Below are 21,501 nucleotides of genomic sequence, written 5' to 3' on the forward strand. Positions count from 1 at the left end.
CCACCTCGCACCATCAGGCTTTACCGGGAAGCTGGGACAAAGGCAGTCAGTCATTCAGGAAATCAGTCTTGCCCCTCTGGCCAAGTGGTCAGCCATATTGTGTAAAGAATATTTTTAGTTATTCCTTGACAATTTCGAACACGTAAACAATGCAACTCCATCATACACACCCCAATGACCAGCTCCCAGGAACCACCAAGTCCGCTTCCACCTGGTGCTGCTGGTTGGAATGTTGACTGCTTTTGCTGCCTTGGTCTTATACAGGTCTTGTGCAAGTAATCACAGCTACGGTGAGTTTGAGGGTGAAACTGGTCATGCCATGTCCGCAAGACAGCATTCCACAACACTCCACCCTATCCTCTGGCTCTTACATTCTTTCTGCCTCCTCTTCCATGATGTCCCCTGAGCCATGGAGAGAGAGAGAGAAAGAGAGAGAGAGATGATGATGATGATGATGATGATGATGATGATGATGATGATGATGTAAATGTCTCATTTAAGGCTGGGCACTCAATAGTAATTTATTCTCAGCACTTCGAGAAGTTATAAGTCTCTGCATTTACAAAGAGAAGTTTCTCTGGCCAAGATGGAGGGCAGCACTAATTTGTGAATATAAACATCAACAGTCAGAATGCAGTCTGACAACATAGCCCAACAGTAGTAGGCTCCCCCTAAGGTCTATGATCTCTCCAGTCATGGGCTTGTGATGGTTTGTGGCACCAGGCATGAATTTCCTCCTACGGAACAGGCTTCAGATCCTGACGGACAAAAGCAGTTGGTTACCCCATAAACCTTTGTGCCACCACTGTACCAGTGGGCACATCTCTCCTGGCAGGTTGACATGACAGGATTCAGGGCTGTCCAAAGGTGTAGCACTGATGTCTCTTTTCCCCCACCCCTCACCCCCTACAACCTTCACGACACCTTTCGGCTCAGTGACAGCTAGCCAGCAGGGAGGAAGTCTCCACGTCAGTTTGGGCTTGATTCCTCTATGTCCTAAAACCAAATGTGTTGTGTCTTCACCCATAAGGTCTTACCGCCTAGTTCTGGTAGGCAGCCAAGAGCAACAGCAATAAATCTATACTTTGGGGGAGGCTCTGGGGCCTCTCTGGCCAATAGCTTCTAGGGAAGTATCCCACTTCCTGGCACTGAGATTTTCTCAGACACGTTTCTGAGACTTGTGCCCGAATTCCTCTCATTATGACCCCTTGCGCTCTTATTCTCCAAGTGTCTGGACACAGGCGCTTTGTGGAACCCTGGGTATAGTCAGTGTTTGCTGGTCTAACCCCTGGCTGGACTCCTCTAGAAGCTGAATTAACGCAGAACATGCAGGCCATTGGCAGTGTATACATGCTAAGGTATTAATAATGTGTATGTGGAGCTTCCATACTATATTACGGAATATAAGCGTGGTCTTTTTTTTTTTCTTTCTCAGAGTTAAGGACCGAACCCAGGGCCATGCGATTGCTAGGCAAGCGCTCTACCACTGAGCTAAATCCCCAACCCCGCGTGGTCTTACAGTGTGGAATACAAAGGTGCACATACCTGTCCATCCCTATTGTTTTCATGCTATCTTTGGTTCCACTTGGGGTTATAATCCCTTCTGGGTCTCCCTCACTAGGGGCTGCTTGCTGGAGCAGTCCTTAACCGACAGCCTCTACGACAGAGTGAAGTTCAACAATGGCACCTGGACATCCTCCATGGGCACATCTCTCTGCCCTGAGGATCCAGGACTGGTAGGAAAGACCTACCCATGAAGGCACCAGAGGGACCAGAAGAAAATGAAAGAAATGGCAGGGCTCTTATGTTGTAGAGGCTCCCATGGAAGACAGTGCTTCACATGTGAGAAAACCTGCACTGACTAAACGTATTGGCTGCTAATGACCACATGCTTCTAGAATCTTCTTGACAGTCTGTTGCAATCATTGATCTTCATAAACCCTGACCTTACATTCCTCCATCTACACTGTAAGAGCCCAGAGACCAACACTGTCTCTGCAGGCCCCGACAGGCCGGCAACGATGCCGTGGCTAGTCCACGTGCATTCATTATCAAGCCTCCTCAGTTGAGTGCTGGTGAGAAGGTTTCCTCCAGCAGGGCAGATGGCCACTGTGACACCCCAAGACTGCCTCCCCAGGACAGGAAAAAGGAGCTCCCACCTTCGCATGGCTTCACAGCTTGCCCTGCTGGCCTGTCGCCCAAGTGCCAAGGCAGCTTCTTCAAATGCTTTCTGGCCGTGGTCCAAGACGTTGTTGGGCATGGAGAAACTGTCAGTCACTTTCTCGGCTTCCTCCTCGAGAGTGTCTGTGTGTCAGAAAAACTGTCATTAGGAGTGTAAACACTGCAGACACATACAGACGAGCGGAGATGCAAGCCCTCCTCACTGTGGTTCAACGCATTCTGAGGTAGGTCGCGCTCCTCAGAGCACCCGCCCATCCTTCCTCTGCAGAGCCAGTGAAGATGGCCGGCGATCCTGAGTAGTGTGCCGGACGGAAGTCCTGCACAGATGGTTATAGCCCAGTGGTTCCTTGTGTGCGCAGGGTTGAGGGCGGCCCCTTCACTGTCTTCCCCAAGACAGGAGGAGAGGGAGTCCCTGCCTTCTAGATTAGTGGCCTTGGCTTGGGAACAGATTCCTAGATGTTCCCACTGATACAGGTACTTGTGAAGAAGCCCAGGCTCCCTGAGGTCCAGTCTCCTGTCTCCCTGAGCAGCACTGTCCTGGCCTCTCCCTTGACTTCTCAGGAATGTAGAGAAAGAAAGTGAACACTGGAGGTAAGTGAGGTGCTACAGGCCACACTAAAAAGGCGTGTGAGGAACCAAGAGGCAATGACTGTAACCTCTCAAGGGACAAGACATGCCTAGAACCACTGTGCCGTCAATACCACGGACCAGGCAGCCTCAACAGCAAGAAATTTGTTTTCTTACGGTTCTTAAGTCTGAGCTCAAGTGCCACCTGAGTCGGGTCCTCAGTGGCCTCTCTCCTTTGCAGAAGGCTCCTATTCTACTGCAAACAGCCGTGGTGGTGAATCTTGATCGTCAACTTGGATTGAAAGACACCAAGGAGACTGATAAAGGCTGCCTCTGGGGATGTCTATGAAGGATTTTCCTTACATGGTTGGTTCCATGAAGGCTGTGATCAACCAGTGATTGACTCTACTGAAGAATTTGAATCTACTGAAGAAGAGAGGACTGAGAGGTGATGGAAGTTGGTCTTGTTGGACAAAGTAGGTGCACTGGGAATGTGGGGGTTTGAGATAGGTGCTGAGAACCTTGAATACTTGATCCCCAGTTGGTAGCACTGTTTGGGAGGCTTAGGAAGTGTGGCCTCGTTGAAGGAAGCAGGTCACTAGGAGTGGGCTTTAAGAATTCAAAGGCCGCCGGGCGGTGGTGGCGCACGCCTTTAATCCCAGCACTCGGGAGGCAGAGCCAGGCGGATCTCTGTGAGTTCGAGGCCAGCCTGGGCTACCAAGTGAGTTCCAGGAGAGGCGCAAAGCTACACAGAGAAACCCTGTCTCGAAAAAACCAAAAAAAAAAAAAAAAAAAAAAAAAAAAAAAAAAAAAAAAAAAAAGAATTCAAAGGCCTCGTGCCTCAGATCAGAGGACACCTTCAGATGTCTACTCCATGGTGTAATTGTGAGTGTATTTCCTCATTTTATAGCTTAATAAATTCTGTTACCCATTTAATAGAAAAAAAATGTGAGCCCCCAGCTTCTGTTTCAGTTGCCATGTCTGCGCCTCCTTTCGCTCCAGCATCGTGGGCCCAAGCGCTCTGGAACTGTAAGCCCAAATAAACTCTTTCTTCTATAAGTTGCCTTATTACAGTCATAGAAAAGTGATTAATATAGGGCCATGTCTTTGAAAGATTACCTTGCCTGACTCTCAGCCTCTCTCTGTGTGTCTCTGTCTATGTCTCTCTCTCCATCTGTCTCTGTCTCTCTGTCTGTCTCTCCTTCTCTCTGTACCATAAGGTGAGCAGTTCTGCTCTATCTCCACTGTAAGACTCTGCCTCACAGAAACAACAGAGCTAGATTACTACATCTGTAACCTCTGAAATCCAAAATATATTCTTTCTCCCTTAAGATTTTTTTAAGGCTTTTTGTCATTCATAACTACAAAAAAAAAACCCCACAAGATTACTTCAACATGCCTGTCCTTGAATGCCCTTCTAAGTATACTAGTCAAATTGGAAAGAGTGAGATTGTAAGGAGTTGGGTGCCAAGTTGATAAGGGATGGGCTTTAAATGGTTTATGTGTTGACATGACAAGGTTGTGGTACACCCAGATGTTTGATAAGACATTATTCTGGGTGTCTACGGATGGGATTAACTCCTAGATTTAGAAAAGCAGATTTCCCTCCTCAGTGTGGGTAGGCCTCATCTAGTCAGCTGAAGCCAAACAAAATAGAAAGATCTGCCTTCCACAGCCAAGAGAGAATTCTGGTGGCCTTCCACCTACCACTACTTTTTCTTTTTAACCTGACCTAAAACAGTTCGCTGGCCTTGAGTCTGTGGCCTACATCCAGAAACTGCACTGTTAGCTCTCACTTGCAGAAGCATCCGGAAGATCTTGGGACTTGCCAGTCTCCATGATCCCATGATTCAGTGTTTTCTTAGCTAGTCATTCTTTGTCTCTGTCACTCTCTCCCCCTCTTGCCTATTGGTTCTGTTTCTCTGGAGAATCTTGACTAATGCAGATTTTAATACTGTGAAGATAAACAAACGTCCTGCCTCTAAGCAGTCACATTCTGAGGCACTAGGGTTTAGGGCCTTATAACACCACTTGGTAGCTGGAGGCTTTTCTATGTTCCACCTGATCCCACAGATGCTTGTAAAATAATCACTCAGAGGCTTATATTAATTACAAACTGCTTGGCCAAACAGCTCAAGCTTATTACTAACTAGCTAATTAAATTAATTAGCTCTTACTACTTAAATTAACCCATTTCTATTAATCTATGTATTGCCATGTGGCCGTGGCATTACCAGTCTGCTGGCATCTTGCTCCGTGGGCAGCTGGCTGGCTTCTCTCTCTCGACTCGGCCCTTCTTTCTCCCTGTATTCAGTTTGGCTTTCCCACCTAGCTATATTCTGCCCTGCCACAGGCCAAAGCAGCTTTATTCATCAACCAATAAAAGCAACACATATTCGCAGTGTACAGGACAGCCCACGTCACCACTTAGTCCCTAATAAGCAGGCATTTTATGGAGGTTCGGGTGCCCGAGGAGGCCTGGCTTATCCATCCCAAGGCAAGGATGTGGAGCAAGGGGAACACTCCCCCATTGTTGGTAGGAGTGCAAACTTTACAACCACTGTGAAAATCAATATGGTGGTTCCTCAGAAAACTGGAAATCAATCTACCTCAAGACCCAGCTACACCACTCTTGGGCATATACCCAAGGAATGCTCAGTCATACCACAAAGACACTTGCTCAGCTATGTTCATAGCAGCTTTATTTATAAAATCCAGAAACTGGAAACAACCTTAGATGTCCCTCAACCAAAGAATACATGAAGAAAATGTGGTACATTTACACAATGGAGTATTACTCAGCAGTAAAAAACAATGACATCATGAAATTTGCAGGCAAATGGATGAAACTAGAAAAAAAATCACCCTGAGTGAGGTAACCCAGACCCAGAACAACAAACATAGTATGAACTCACTTATAGCTGGATATTAGATGTTAAGTACATGATAATCATGCTATAATTCACAGACTCAGAAGCTAAGTAACAAGGAGGGCTCTAAGAGATCTGCTTGGGAGGGGATACAGAATAGATTTTGTGGGTAGACTGGGGGCAGGTGGGAATAGGAATAGGAGGGTCAGGTTGGAGGGGAATGGACTGAGAGAGTTTTGGGAGGGACTGGAATTGGAAGGCATGGGGAGGGGTGCAATGTGGAAACCTACTGCAGTAGGAACTCCCAGGATTCTAAGAGGGTGACCCTAGCAGGGACTCCTAGTCATGGAGGATTTGGAGCCTAAGCTGGAGACCCTCGGTAACCAGGCAAGGCTTCCAGGGGTGGGACTGGGACACGAACCCACCACAAAACCTAACCTGCAATCTATCCCACCTGCAAGATATGCTGGGGTAATGGAGACAGGGAATTTGTGGGAGCGGCCAACCAACAACTGGTCTGATTTGAGGTCCACACCAAGAGAAGGAGACCATGCCCAACACTGCCTGGACGACTGGACAGCCTAGAGACCTATGATAGAAAAAAAAAAATGAGCCGGGCTGTGGTGGTGCACGCCTTTAATCCCAGCACTGGGGAGGCAGAGGCAGGTGGATCTCTGTGAGTTGGAGGTCTACATACAGAGTGAGTTCCAGGAAAGGCGCAAAGCTACACAGAGAAACCCTGTCTCGGAAAAAAAAAAAAAAAAAAAAAGAACAAAATGATTCCTAATGATATTCTGCTATACTCATAGATTGGTGACTAGCCCAGTCATCTACAATCCCAGGACTACAGAAGCTGAGTCAGAAGAGTCAAGTTTACTAGCCTGTGCTACCTAAGTTCCAGGCCGCTTTAGGCCTTATAGCAAGACACTGTCTGAGAAAACCAAAGCAAAACAAAAAATTAGTTCCACCAGCAGTCAAAGGGTTACTCTTGACAGCTATTCCTCCAATACACAGTAGTCCTGAAGCTGAAGGAAGGACCCAGGGCTGTTCTGGATATCCATGTGTATCATCTCTTTCTAGTCTGGGGCAGGGACACCTGCCAAGGGGCATGGCCTAGAGTATCATTCTGGGAGTCCTCACCGTAATAGTAACACAGAGACACATGGGGGAAGTCATCTCCTTCCTGAATGTTCTATTCCACCCTCTGGTAGTACTAAGAAAGGAGCAGTGAATAGTCTGCAGGTCTGGGCCTGGGAGGTCAGGCTTGGCTCCAGAGGGCCTGCTGCATGTGTTCAGTCTCCAGGAGACAGAGACGTGGCATCAAGAGCCTGGAGCTGCCATGTGTATGTTCCCTGAGCTTTCTAAGTCTGAGGGAGACAGGGCTGGACTTGAGGAAACACAGGCACTGAGGTGTAAAAGTGAGAAACCAGCCCCAGGCTAGGCAGGAAAACCCTGACAGACAGTGGGCACAGCCCTGGGAAAGAGTCTGGCTGTATTCTAAGTTTGGTGAGAAACTTCTAGACATTGACAAATTGTACAATTCTCTAGGGCTTTGGGGCCCTTTGGGTAGCTGGACTGTAGCCCCACTCTCCTCACATGTGAACACTCATATATGGGCCTGGAAAACACACGTCCTTTGAAGTTCAAAGACTACTTAACATTTGGAAAGTAAACTACATTCAGCATCTGTATTCATTACTTTTCTTATTTTGTTGTTGTTTTTGTTTTTCAAGACAGTGTTTCTCTGTGTAGTTTTGTTTATTTTGTCTCTTTTTTTCCCCAGAACTGAGGTCCGAACCCAGGGCCTTGCGCTTGCTAGGCAAGCACTCTACCACTGAGCTAAATCCCCAACCCTTTTCTTATTTTGGTGACAATGTCATAAAAACAACTCAGAAGGAAAGGCTTGCTCTGACTCACAGTTTGAGAGCACAGTCCATCCTAATGGGGACAGCCTGACAGTGGAAGCATGAGGCAGCTGGTCACATGGCATCTGTAGTTAAAAAGCAGAGAGGTATGAATGCTGATGCTCAGCTCCCTATCTCCTTTTTACTTAATCTGAGAAACCCCCCCACCCCCACCAAAGCCATAGGATGGGGCTGCCTGCAGGTGGAGTTTTTTGTTGGGCCAGTGAGCAGCTCTGTACCTCCAGCTGCTTCCCAAAATACCACTCAGAGATTTATTATTAATTATAAATGCTTGGCCAATAGCTCAGACTTATTACTAACTAGCTCTCTCAACTTAAATTAACCCATTTCTATTCATCTATGTGCAGCCCTGAGGCTCGTGGCTTTTACCTTTCCTGCATGTCCTGTTTCCTTTTCTGTCTGGCGACTCCTCTGATTCCGCTCTCCTTCCCAGCATTCTCTTTGGCTGAAAATCCTGCCTAGCTATCAGCCAATCAGCTTTTTATTAACAATGAGAGCAATACATATTTACAGTGTACAAAGATTGTTCCATAGCAGCCGCCTACATTCAATACGGGGCTTACCTCAGTTAAACCTCATTGGAAACATGGGCAGGCATGCCCAGGGTTTGTTTCCAAGGTTCAGGTTGACAATCAAGACTCACGATTACGGCATTACACCATAAAGACACTTGCTCAACTACGTTCATAGCGGCTTCATTCATAATAGCCAGAAACTGGAAACAACCTAGATGTCCCTCAACCAAAGGGACATCCCTAAACTAGCCCTGCCCCTGTCCAAAGCCTCCCATAGCCACTGCCCCAGAATAAGGTCAGACTTAGCCTGGTGTTGACAATGTACAGTTTGGAGCTGGCCTAACGGTCCTGACACCTCATTACCCACCCTTTGCTCCACTAATCCAGCTGGCCATCCGTCGTTTTCCCCAGGCCTCTGCTCTTCCCATACCTCAACTGAGGCTTCAGATGCAGCCGCCTCTCATTGTCCACCGAGCCTGCTGCATACCTTCCCCTCTTCCAAAATCCAACTCAGACCCGCTCCTTCCAGAACCTTCTGTGAAAGCTGCAGCCCTCCCCTGTACTCCCACTCCCTCTCCTCCACGCTTTCTGATGGTCTACTCATCTGGCTACCTATGACTTCCTTAAAAACAGGTTTTAGCCGGGCGGTGGTGGCGCACGCCTTTAATCCCAGCACTCGGGAGGCAGAAGCAGGTGGATCTCTGTGAGTTCGAGGCCAGCCTGGTCTACAGAAGGAGACCCAGGACAGGCACCAAAACTACACAGAGAAACCCTGTCTTGAAAAACCAAAAACAGAAAGAAAAAAAAAAAAGGTATTGCCTCTTCTCTTTGACACCTCCTACAATGCTTAGTCAAGATTTCGTCACCAAACGAATGAATGAAGGGATATCATTTAGAACATCAACGGCCTTCTGGGATGAAAGGCGCCATTCTAAAACCTAGAGAAAAAGATCCAAGTGGACCCTCCAAGGATGCCTGAGTTGGAAGTAACAGAAGCCAGTACAGGCAGTCTTAATCTTGGGTGGGATTATTTCACACGTTCTCTTTTTCTTGGCTTAAAGAATGCCCACAATGGTAGTAATCTAATAGAATGGATCGCCTCCCTGTTCTACAGTCCAGAAAACTGACTTTCAGACTAGGCTAAAAACCAAGGAATCAACAAAAACATATTCCTGAAAATTGTGCTTTTCCTAGTTTCTGCAAACTACCTCAAGTTCTTGGCTGGTAACCTCTGACCCCATCTTGGAAGGTAGACAACATACAGCATCTCTCTGGATTCAGCACATTCCACGTGCCTCCACCTTGCAGTTTTAAAGACGCTGGTGATTTCCTTGGGTCTGCCCAGATCCTTCCAGACAAACTTCCCGACTTCAGCTGACTGGCAGCCCTCCCTCCCCTTTGCCACATAACCTAATGTATTTGTAGGTCCTGGGTATCAGAACATGGATACCACGGGTGGGGGTGGGGGACGTTCTTCTCCCTGCTGCTCCTTGGGGTTTCCATGGAGGCACGAGAAAGGCCCTAGAGTCCAGAGAGATCTCTGTGCTTTGGGGGCATCTCTGTGTTTTTCTCTCCGCAGACCTACTCTTCTTGCTTTTTGCTTTGAAGAGCACAGTGCCAGCTCCCATCGTTTGAGGTTGGTTGGTTCAGAAGAGTATTTTGTTTCCAAATCCTCAGTCAAGACTCTGGCCCAGATGGAGTCAGACAACTCTCTCTGACTCCTCTAATAGTTTGAGTCTCTGGACCAGATGCCAACACTTCAGGAGAGGCCAGCTCTCCCGGAAGGAAGAGGGGCAGCTCCAATACCACCAAAGCTTCAGAAGATGAAGTCTCCCAGTACCAAGGAGGAAGAAAAAATAAAGGAAATACATGAGTATCTTCTACCCACCCCATTCCTCCAATTCACTCATCCTCCCTCCAACCTGGGTCCCCAGCTCCTGCAGAAGTCTCCAAGTGACCACAATATGGGACGATGGAACTGAGGTGCCATTCACTGGACTGTCTGTCGGCTCACTCAGGACATTCCTATTAGCTTTGCTGGGTCCAAAACTCTAACCCAGGTCTGATTTAGCCAGAAGACAGAAGCAGGAAGGGAGAGAGCAACCACATTCGTGCAAGGCTGGCCCTGATTTGAGGAGTGCGCAGCCCCGCAGCGGCGGAGTTTGCTGAGGTTTTGTGTCCTCCTTTGTTTCTCAGCTGGTTTCCTTGCTTCCCATCAACCCCCGAGGCCCTGGAAAGCTGCTGGGGGTAAATAGAAACCTTTCATAGATTAAATTTTTGGAGAAGGCTCCCATTTAAAGCCATCTTTCTGGAAATACGAGCTTGTATTCATTTGCTGCAGCTGTGATGACCCCACAGTTTCCCCAAAGCGAAGCACAGCTTTTATAAAAATGTCATACTGCACAGATGTTGGAAACATCTTTGACACTGGTGGCCTGACTCTGCAGGGGCTGGCTTCAACCCCACTGTACCTCAGGTGGTCTTTTCCAGAGACTGGCACTCTAGGAAGGCGGCAGTGGGGAAGCTGGGATCCACTATGAAGGGCAAACAAAAGAGATGGTCCGGGGCTTCTGCTCTGCCTAGGAGTAATTCCAAGTGCGTTATTAATTCTAGCTCCCACAGGCACTGAGAAAAGCACAGGGCGCTGTAACATTTGACCCGGAACCTGACAAATGTAGGGTTCAGGAGAGCTTTAGGAAGGAAACAAGGGTTGTGCAGAGGATCACAGGGGAGCATGTTCCCAGTAGAGACAACTGGATGGGCAGAGAGCTAGGGATGGGTGGGAGGTCTTAGAGAGCCCAGGGATGCGGATAAGAGCCAGAGCTAGTACCAAAAGGAGAGAGTGAGCTGGACTGCATTGGGCCAGGAGGCCACGCTATAGACTTCACGGCCTTCCTGACGACTTAAAGAATGACCTTGGTCAGATCCTAGCTCCAGTTTGAAGCTTGTAGATGTGTAAGATTGTAAAAGATAGAAGACATTTACCAGCGCAAAAAAACAGTGTCAGGGAGGTCATGCCCCTTGGGGTCAGAACAGGACACATCCAGACACCAAAATCTCAGCACAAAGGAGACTTATTACCCAGGATGGGGGGGTGGGGGGCGGGTGTCAGGGGAGGCTCCAAAGGCAGACAGCAAGCAGCAGCAGCAGCAGCAGCAGCAGCGAATAGGCATGTTTGTTTGTTTGTTTGTTATAGGAGTGGGTTTTTAAGGAGAAAAAGGGGGAGTCTGTGCTGGGGTGAATTGGTAAATCCTGATTGGACATGATAGCCAAATGATGAATTTTGTTTATTTAATTTTTTTAAGACGTATTTTTGTTTCTGTGCATTGGTGTCTCCTCTGCATGTGTGTCTGTGTGAGGATGTCAGATTCCCTGGAAATGGAGTTACAAACAGTTGTGAGCTGACACGTGGGTGCTGGGAATTGAACCCGGGTCCTCTGGAAGAGCAGCCGGGGCTCTTAACCACTGAGCCATCTCTCCAGGCCCAAATAATGAATTTTGATTGTTGGACCCTGGTGTTTTGTCTCAAGAATGAGTCAGTGGCCACATAAGGGAGTGGACCTTGGGGACTGGCTTTGGGAAGGTAACCTAACGATTCTTAGCAAGAGGGAGAGGAGTAAAAGGCAAAACCTGTCGGCAACATGTTGGGGATGCTCGGGCCTGCTAGTGTCCCTACAGAGTCCTGTCTGGGAGAGAAGACTGCAGTGAGGACCTCTAAGAGTGTAAGGGGTCTGTGACAGCTAATCTTCATTGTCACTGTGACGGGATTTGGAATCACCTAGGCTCCTGGGTGTGTGTGTCCGAGGGGGCCGGCTTTTCCAGAGAAGTTTAACTGAGGGGGGAAACTCGTGGTAACTGTTCTGCACCATCCCATGGGCGGGGGTCCTAGGCAATAGGGAGGGGACAGGGAGCTGAGCACACACACACACACACACACACACACACACACACACACACACACACACACATACATCCATCTCTCTGCTTCCTGACTGTAGATCCAACATAAGTAGCCGCCTCACACTCCAGCCCCAGGCCTTCCCTGCCTCGATGGATTGTGTTCTCCAACTCAGAGCCCACATGAAGCTTTCCCTCTTTAAAGGTTTCTGGTTGGGTATTTGGTTCCAAGAGAGAAGTAACCAATTCAATGTCCCGCCCTAGGTGGAGAGCAGGCGGTAATACCTGTGGCGGCCATGCACTCTCGTCGAGTGATTCACTCATTGGCAAGAGGGTGGAGTTGTGTGAACAGACAGTGGCAGAGTCATCACCCAACTCATTACCTTGCCCCCACACCCCCACACCCCCACCCCGCCTGTGCTGGAAATGACCGGAGTAACTGGGTGATGAAACCCAGCTACCCTGGCCTCTCCCACCCTCAGTGACAGCTGAGGCTTTGGAGCTAGATGAGCCTGGTCCTCACTGGTCACCCCCTGCCAGGAAGGTGAGGTGGTAAGCTGTGCCAAGATGTCATGGAAACCAGCAGGCCACCAGGTGTAGCTGGGGCGTCTGGGAGGGGAACCAGAGAACTGAGAGCATGAAGCATAGGTGAAGCTGGCCGGGGTTGGGGTGGGACTGGAGCCCAAGGCTGGGGGAGGACAGGAAGCCTTTCCAGGAAATCTAGGCATATAGGGCAAAAGGGTTCGGCTACAGAAAGAGAAATGGGCAAGTCCTGGGATTGCCTCAGCACTGTATCAGATCTAAGGCATGTTAGCTTTTTTTTTTTTTTTTTTTTGGTTTTTCGAGACAGGGTTTCTGTGTGTAGCTTTGCGCCTTTCCTGGAACTCGCTTTGGAGACCAGGCTGGCCTCGAACTCACAGAGATCCGCCTGGCTCTGCCTCCCGAGTGCTGGGATTAAAGGCGTGCGCCACCACCGCCCAGCGGCATGTTAGCTTTTATGCAAACCCAAAATATCAGCCATTCTTTTTTTTTTTTTTTTTTTTTTGGTTTTTCGAGACAGGGTTTCTCTGTGTAGCTTTGCGCCTTTCCTGGATCTCGCTCTTTAGACCACGCTGGCCTTGAACTCACAAAGATCCGCCTGCCTCTGCCTCCCAAGTGCACCACCACTACCCAGCTATATCAGCCATTCTTAAAAGTGAATTTTTAGTAAAATGCCCGATAATTTTCCCTGGGAATAGAAGCGTAAACTAGGCAGTCCTCGGCTTTACAGAATGTTGATTCTATCACAGGAACCAGCCATGAAAATAACAAAGAGTAAGGGACTAGGAAGGGAGGCCAAAAAAGGGGGGATCCTAGCATCATTTGGGGGTCAGGAAGACTTCTCGGAAACCAAACCTGTGAATTAAGCTACCCGTTGAAGACGGAGAGGGTCCTTCAGAAAGCTAAAGGAACTGTGGGCAAGAGAGCGCCAGGTGCCCACAGCTGCACTAGGAGGGGCAGGGCAGGCTATGCCAGCGTATGTCCCTGAGGGTGAGCCACCGCTAGTCCACAATTCTGGCCCACGTCTCCCCAGAATCAGTGAGTGACACATGATATGAACTCAATTAACGATGGCTGAATGGATGCTCCACTGTTAACGGTTTCTATAACCGCAACGCCTGTTAATTGTACAGTCTTTTGTTTCCCATTTGAGAAACTAACCTTGCACTTGCTGGTCAAGAGTCATCAGACTGAGCACAATCAGCCCCTTGTCTGTCTGGGGAAGGGCATAAGGAAGGTGAAGCCAGCAAGGATGGGGTGGGGGGATTCCTGGAGACTGTACCGGGGGGCTGGAATCATCTCTCCACTGGAAATCTGCATAAAGACAACCTGGGGTGAGGGTTACCTTATCACTTCCACTAGAAAAGGGCACCTCCATCCTGGATAATTCCTTGAGTAAGAAAATGGCCCTTTGTAAATGCTGACAATTTTAGGCACCGTGGTACATGTGGCTAAAGGATAGGACAGAGATCTGGGCTACTCACACATCCGAGCAATCTGGACTTCCTCAGCCCAGGGTTCTTCTGCAGGGCACGTCTGTAATGTGAATTATAGTAATGCACATTCACAGTGTGACAGGAAGCATTCCTGTGTGCCCACGTGTACAGCCAGCCTCCTTAGGACCTGGAGGCAAAAGTAGCTGACGTAAATATGCTCAGGCTCATCCTGCTTGCTGGCCCTGAGTGATGGAATCCGGTCTCTGACTCAGGAATCCTGTCTTCTGCCAGCATCCAGGGCTTGACTATGAACTATCCTCACAGAGTCATTGTTGAGGTCAACACAAGGAGGCAGTAGAAACTTTAGGTGGTGGGTCTTAGCTGGAGGAAGTAGGTCCCTGTGGGCGTGTCCTTGAGGGCTGTATTGTTCTAGTCCCTTCTCTCTCTCCCTCTGCTTCCTGGCCACTGTGACTGAGCCTTGTCCTCACTGTGATGGACAGAAACGTCTGGAACCATCAGTCACAATCAACCCTCACAAAAGCTAGCTCAGCCCCTTTATCGTTTTCCCAAGAGCTGCCTGCTAGGTTGGCAGAGACCTATAAGACAGTACACGAGGGCCTCAAAACCACAAAAATAAATAGCAAAACTGAAAACAGATGAAATGACCTGGGAGAGAAGTTTTTATAAACAACATAAAGAACCGTCTTTATTTCAGTTGCCCATGATTACACAGACCTTACCTAAAGTAAACCAGGACAACACAGCGCAAGACGTTCGGGTCCCGACGTGCTTCTCTAAGCTGTGATCTGTAGCTCCACGTGGAACTGATTTTCCAAGGAACAGAAGTGGTCTTTGATCCTTCTGAACCACTTGTCTTCAAATTCTTCGGAGGATGCGATCACCAAGGCGGTCAGGGCTGCGGGGCCAAGACACTTCACCTCTGAATGCACTTCATCTTTGATTTTCTCTGGGACAATGTCTTCCCCCATAGCCTGTAGGAGAGAGGGGGAAAGACTAGCCCAGTTAGAGGCAGCACACAGAAGAAAGGTTATTTACCAGCTGTAAAGCCTTTCACACAGAACACTCGGGGAGGCACTCCGCTCTCCTGAGAAGGCCTGGTCCAAAGCTATCATCACACACACCAACTGCACGGTTTCCACTCTCACTCTCCCCAGTAAAGGAACTCCTAAGTCCTAAGGTGGCAGCTGGGCCTCCTGGGCTCCTGGGAGCACTGAGTCAACCTTTCTATGTCAGACTGTTCTGTTACAGTGCACCTGAGCGCTTCTCCCTCCTGGCCAGAGGCTGAGGCTGAAAGGGTAGAGGTAGAGCCTAGGGTATGATGTGGGATACAGATCTGTCTGCTCCATGTTCCCCCAAAGAAGCCAAAGGCAGCAAAGAATCAAGCAACAAGTCGCTGTGTCCACCTCTCACTGACTTGGAGACTCCAACCCTCCACAGGCAAGGCTCTCTAGGGCCTTAGCACATCCCCATTAAAGGCACAATGCTGCTCCCTCCTGGTCACAACCAAACTGCAGGGACACGGACTCCAACCCTGGATTCTGGACAACTCAAAATTAGATTCTAGAAAGCCTTTATGTAACCTCACTAAGTGATCCTTTGGTAGTGACAGTGAGCAAAATGGAGCTCTGACAAGGTTCATACTCACCAGCGTGAGAGCGTACACAACCATCCAGCAGGGATGCTGTGCAGGGAACGGGAGACACTAACCTAAGGCTCCTCCAACCTTGAGATCTCATGTGGCCACAGAAACCGGAAGTGCAACCAAAGAATGGCCCTTCAGAAACCACGTTTGTGTGTGTGCACATGTGTGGTGTATGCTTGTATGTGCACATGTGTGGTGTATGCTTGTATGTGCACATGTGTGGTGTATGCTTGTATGTGCACATGTGTGGTGTATGCTTGTGTGTGCACATGTGTGGTGTATGCTTGTGTGTGCACATGTGTGGTGTATGCTTGTGTGTGCACATGTGTGGTGTATGCTTGCGTGTGCACATGTGTGGTGTATGCTTGTGTGTGCACATGTGTGGTGTATGCTTGTGTGTGCATGTGTGTGGGGGCATATGTACCCTTGCTTGTGTGTGCATGTGTGTGGGGGCATATGTACCCTTGCTTGTGTATGCCAAGTCCAAAGAAGAATTCTGCTGTCACTCTCGGCCTTACTCTCACTGAACCTTAACCCGGCTGTTCCGGCTAGGCTGGGAGCCAGCTCACAGTCAACCTTCTCTGTCTCCCAGCGCCAGGGTTACAGCATTTGTAACCATGCCTGGCTTATGTGGGGATTCGAACTCAGGTCCTTCTGCTTACTGCATACAAGCTCTTCTCTACCAAGCCACCTCTCTAGCCTCAAATAACACATTTTTTGAGGTAATTGTCAATAATTTAATAATTAATGTTTATTTATCAAACATTACTAATTCATCCATTCTGAGTTTTTTTTAAATTATTTCAGTGTCTCTGAAATCATGAACTGATATATCACATCGTAAATTGCATGATCTTTCTCTTTCAGTGGCTTATCATAATGATGTGTCTCACAAGTGACTTCTTGGATTCAATGAAAATCAGTTTTTATTTATTTAGAGACAGAGTCTCTCTATGTCATCCTGGCTGGTCTCAAACTCATTATGTAGACTGGTCTTGAATTCACAGAGATCCACCTGTCTCTGTCACCCACATGCTAGGATTAAAGGAATGTGAAACCAGGCCTAGTCTTAAAATCAATATTTTAGCTGGGTGTGGTGGCACACACTGTTAATCTCAGCACTTGGGAGGTAGAGGCAGGCGGATCTCTGTGAATTTGAGGTCAGCCTGGTCTACAGAGTGAGTTCCAGGATAGCTGGGTCTACACAGAGAAACCCTGTCTCAAAAAACCAAAAACAAGGAAACAAAACAAAACAAAAACAAAAAGCCCAAATCAGTATTTTAAACTATGGGATAAAACACCAGAAGTCATTATCTTACAAAGAAGCTGAGGTGTCAAGTTTGAGGCCAGACAGGGCAAAACAGGAGAGAAGGTGGCCGAGGGGATGTTAGTCAGTGAAACCCTTGCCTTGTGAGCATGTAGAAAATATATCCTATTTTAACTTTAATTTTTGGAATAATTAAAGGATAATGACTGAAATGGTACTAATGTGACTTTCATACCTCTTTGTACTGGATAGTTTTATGTCAACTTGATACAAGATAAAGACATCTGAGACGAAGGAACCTCAATCGAGAAATGCCTCCATGAGACTGGCAAGCCTGTAGGGATTGTCTTAATTAGTGATCATGGGGGAGGGTCCAGTCTATTGTGGTTAGTTCTCTCCCTGGGCTGGTGGTTCTGGGTTCTATAAGAGCAGGCTGAGCAAGCTAGTAAGCAGCACCCCTCCATGGCCTCTGCATCAGCTTCTGCCTCCAGGTTCCCACCCTGTTTAAGTTCCCGTCTGGACTTCCTTCAATGATGAACATATGGAATTATAAGTCAAATAGACTCTTTCCTCTCAAACATGCTTTGGTCATGGTGTTTCATCACAGCAACAGTCACCCTAACTATGACACTCTCTAAATCTTGCTTTGCAATCTCTGGAGGCATCATAATCCCTGACCTCAAGCTCTACCACAGAGCTATAGTAATAAAAACAGCTTGGTACTGGCATAAAAACCAATACGTAGACCAATGGAATCCAACTGAAAACCCTGACATTAATCCACACACCTATAAACACCCGATTTTTGACAAAGAAGCCAAAAATGTATAATGGGAAAAAGAAAGCATCTTTAACAAATGGTGCTGGCATAACTGGATGTCAACATGCAGAAGATTGCAAATAGATCCATATCTGTTGCCATGCACAAAACTCAAGTCCAAGTGGATCAAAGACTTCAACATAAATCCAGCTACACTGAACCTGATAGAAGAGAAAGTAGGAAGTAGCCTTGAATGAATTGGCACAAGAGACCACTTCCTAAATAAAACACCAGTAGCACAGACACTGAAAGCAACAATTAAATAATGGGACCTCTTAGAACTGAGAAGCTTTTGTAAGCCAAAGACACACGGTCAATAAGGCAAATCGACAGCCTACAGAATGGGAAAAGATCTTCACCAACCCCACATCTGACAGAGAGCTGATATCCAGAATATATAAAGAACTCAAGAAATTAGACATCAAAATACCCAACAGTCCACTTGAAAAATGGGCTATAGAGCTAAACAGAGAATTCTCAATAGAAGAATCTCAAATGGCCAAAAGACATTTAAGGAATTGCTCAACATCCTTAGTCATCAGGGAAATGTAAATCAAAATGACTCTGAGATACCATCTTATACCTGTCACAATGGCTAAGATCAAAAACACTGAAGACAGCTTATGTTGGAGAGGATGTGGAGCAAGGGGAACTCTCCTCCACTGTTGGTGGGAATGCAAACTTGTACAGTGACTTTGGAAATCAGTATGGTGACTTCTCAGAAAATTGGGAATCAATCTACCTCAAGACCCAATGATACCACTCTTGGGCATATACCCAAGGAATGCTCAATCATACCACAAGGACACATGCTCAAATATGTTCATAGCAGCATTATTTGTAATAGCCAGAACCTGGAAACAACTTAGATGCCCTTCAACTGAAGAATGGATAAATAAAATGTGGTACATATACACAATGGAGAACTACTCAGCAGAGAAAAACAATGACATCATGAAATTTGCAGGCAAATGGATGGAACTAGAAAATATCATCCTGAGTGAGGTAACCCAGACTCAGAAAGACAAACATGGTATGTACTCACTCACAAGTGGATACCAGATGTAAAGCAAAGGATAACCAGACTGCAGCCCACAGCTCCAGGGAGACTAGCTAGCAAGAAGGACCCTAGGAGGGACACATGGATCATCCAGCGAAGGAGAAACAGATGAGATCTACATGAACAAACAAGGGATGGGGTGGTAATGAAGGGTAAGGGATGGGAGATGAGAACATAGGGGAATGGGAGGTTCAAGCTGGGACAGGGACAGAGTGGGAAAGCAAGGAAAGAGATACCATGATTAATGAAGATAGCATGGGAATAAGGGAGAAACAAAGTGCTAGGGAAGTTCCCAGGAATCCACAAGGATGACCCTACCTTAGACTGATGGCAATAGTTGAGAAGGTGCCTGACCTGGCCTACTCTGGTGATCAGATGGGTGAATACCCTAACTGTCATCATAGATCTTTCATCCAGTGACTGATGGAAGCAGATACAGAGATCCACAGCTGGGTGCCAGGCCGAGCTCCAGGAGTCCAATCAGTGAGAGAGAGGAGGGATTCTATGAGCAAGGGACATCAAGATCATGATGGAAAAACGTACAGAGATAGCCAGCCAAACTAGTGGAAACCCATGAACTGTGTACCAATAGCTGTGGAACCCCATGGTACTGGACTAGGCCCTCTGGATAGGCAAGACAGTTGTTTAGTTTGAACTGTTAGGGAGCCCCCAGGCAGTGGGATTGGGACCTATCCCTGATGTATAAGCCAGCTTTTTAGAGCCCAATGCCTATGGTGGGACACCTTACACAGTCTTGGTGTAGGGAGGAGGGGCTTGGACCTGCCCCAACTGAATGTACCAGGCTCTGCTGACTCCTCATGGGAGACCTTGCCTTGGAGGAGGTCAGAATGGGAAGTGGGTTGGGGAAGAGGGAAGGCTAGGGGGCAGGAAGAGGGAGGAGGGGGGATCTGTGGTTGGTATGTAAAATGAATAGAAAATTAAATAAAATAAATTTTTAAAAAAATCTTGCTTTAATAACTCTTTTCAGAAAGAATATAGGCAATCACATCCACTTAGACATCAATGATAGTGCTTTTATTAAATTTGAACTTGGGTTGATAGTTATCATCCACCATGGGAAGCGATATTTATTTCCTATCTATAGAAGCCCATAATATAAGCTTCCATTTAACTTTGTGTGTGTTCACGTGTGAGCATCTGTGGTGCACATGTGTACACGTGGAAAAGAGAAGTCAACCTTGAGTGTCATTCATCGGGAGCCTCTGCCTTGTTTTTTCGACAAAGTCTCTCACTTGACCTAGAAGCCACATCAGGGGATGCCGGTTGGCAAGCTCCAAGGCTCCACTGCCTCTGCCTCCCAGTACCAGCACTACCACACCCACCTATTTTTTAATGTGTATGTATTCTGGGGATGAAATAGGAAGAATGCAAACCAGGAAGGAAGGAAGAAGAAAAGAAAGCCATCTTTGCTGACCACATCTACAGAGCTGACTAGTCCCGAGGCTGAGGAAGGAAGATCCCCTGAACCCAACAGTCTAAGACTAGCCTGGACAACACAGGCTGTCAACTGATTTCACACAGGAACTGGAAAGTAACCGATAGCTGGCAGTGATAACAAACGCACAGTTAGTTTCCTAAAGCAATGACGTCAGGGTGCGCGCGCACACACACACACACACACACACACACACACACACACACACACACACACACAGTCATTCTCATGGGGAAAAGCATGGCTGCTGAACCTAGAGGCCGAGCAGACACTTCGGTGTGGTAACAGGTACCACAGTTAGCCATCTGTCTGTCTGGGGTTTCTTGGGGATGTAACACTGTCAAGTCTGGTGTGTACAGAAAGGAAGCAGAAGAGCTTGACACATAATCTCCCAATGTCATCTTTCAACATGTTCTTTACAAAAAGCTAGCTTCCGAAAGGCTGACCGAGGCTTAAACATGGCATTTTCATTTCTCTGTAAACATCAAGAGAGTGTCAGGGTAGACAGAGAACACTTCTCACATCTGGTCTACACAATCTGCCACTGGCCTTCTAACCTCAGGGCGCCACAACCTCTCTGAGCCTCCATTTCAGATCTGCCTGTCTTCACTGGCTGGTAGGATGGGTGGAGGGGGTGTGTGCATAAGACTGCTGCACAAATCCGGACACTTGACTATTAGTTCAGCACCAGGGTGACTCGGTAGCATAGAGATTGCCTAGCACGTACAAGGTCCTGGGTTCAATCTCCAAAAACCTCATCAGTCAGTTAAATCCACATTGAAACAGCTAAGAAGGGCATGTTACTTGGGATGCTCAAGTGGGCAGGCCCTAGAGAACGCTGATGAGAACAAGAGGAACACAGCAGGATATCGATGATGAAGAAGCACTCTGATGACAGGGTGACCCAAAGGCACACAGTGAGGGGGACAGAAGTCCTTCAGGATGAGATGAGCTCTGGCCCTGCTTTGGTATGGAACAGCACAAATCAGCATGATGCTTGACTCTGCCTAAACCTAAGGGATACGCACCTCCTCCATCAATAGCACAGCACCGTCAGGGAAGTTGAGCTCCTTCACTCTCTCCGCAACTTCCTGCTGAGTCCTCAAGTTCCTCTCCAAAGCGAATGAGGTTTGCTGAGACTGGGTGAGCTGAAGCAGAAGCCTGAAAAACCAGAAAGTCTCAGTGTGAGAGGCTCCACCACAGGGCAGCAGAGGGCACAAGCTCCCACAGAGCCAGGCCCTCAGCAGCCGGGAGTCCCGCCAGCCTCACCAGGACCATCACCTACAGCTTCTGCCTGAATAAGT

At 47.6% G+C, this 21,501-nt stretch overlaps 1 protein-coding gene across 5 annotated transcripts in view; it reads right to left on the reverse strand.

Moving 5' to 3' along the window:
* Positions 1 to 281: 281 nt before the first annotated feature.
* Positions 282 to 21,501, reverse strand: part of CUNH8orf76 (chromosome unknown C8orf76 homolog) — a 39,560-nt gene continuing 18,340 nt past the window's right edge. For 3 of the 5 annotated variants that reach the window (XM_052747848.1, XM_052747847.1, XM_052747846.1), the window contains 2 exons: positions 21,226 to 21,358; positions 14,591 to 14,923 (listed from right to left, as the gene is read on the reverse strand). In XM_052747848.1, the coding sequence (XP_052603808.1) occupies positions 14,726 to 14,923; positions 21,226 to 21,358 (331 nt within the window). In that variant the 3' untranslated portion in view covers positions 14,591 to 14,725. Of the gene's footprint in view, positions 403 to 2,159; positions 2,305 to 7,535; positions 7,609 to 9,266; positions 10,638 to 14,590; positions 14,924 to 21,225; positions 21,359 to 21,501 lie in introns of those variants that run through there. The other 2 variants (XR_008220491.1, XR_008220492.1) reach the window with 2 other exon arrangements.

The sequence above is a fragment of the Peromyscus californicus genome, unplaced genomic scaffold (assembly GCF_007827085.1).
Source record: "Peromyscus californicus insignis strain IS unplaced genomic scaffold, ASM782708v3 Scaffold_20__1_contigs__length_68692818, whole genome shotgun sequence".
In the NCBI taxonomy this organism is placed as follows: Eukaryota; Metazoa; Chordata; class Mammalia; order Rodentia; family Cricetidae; genus Peromyscus; species Peromyscus californicus.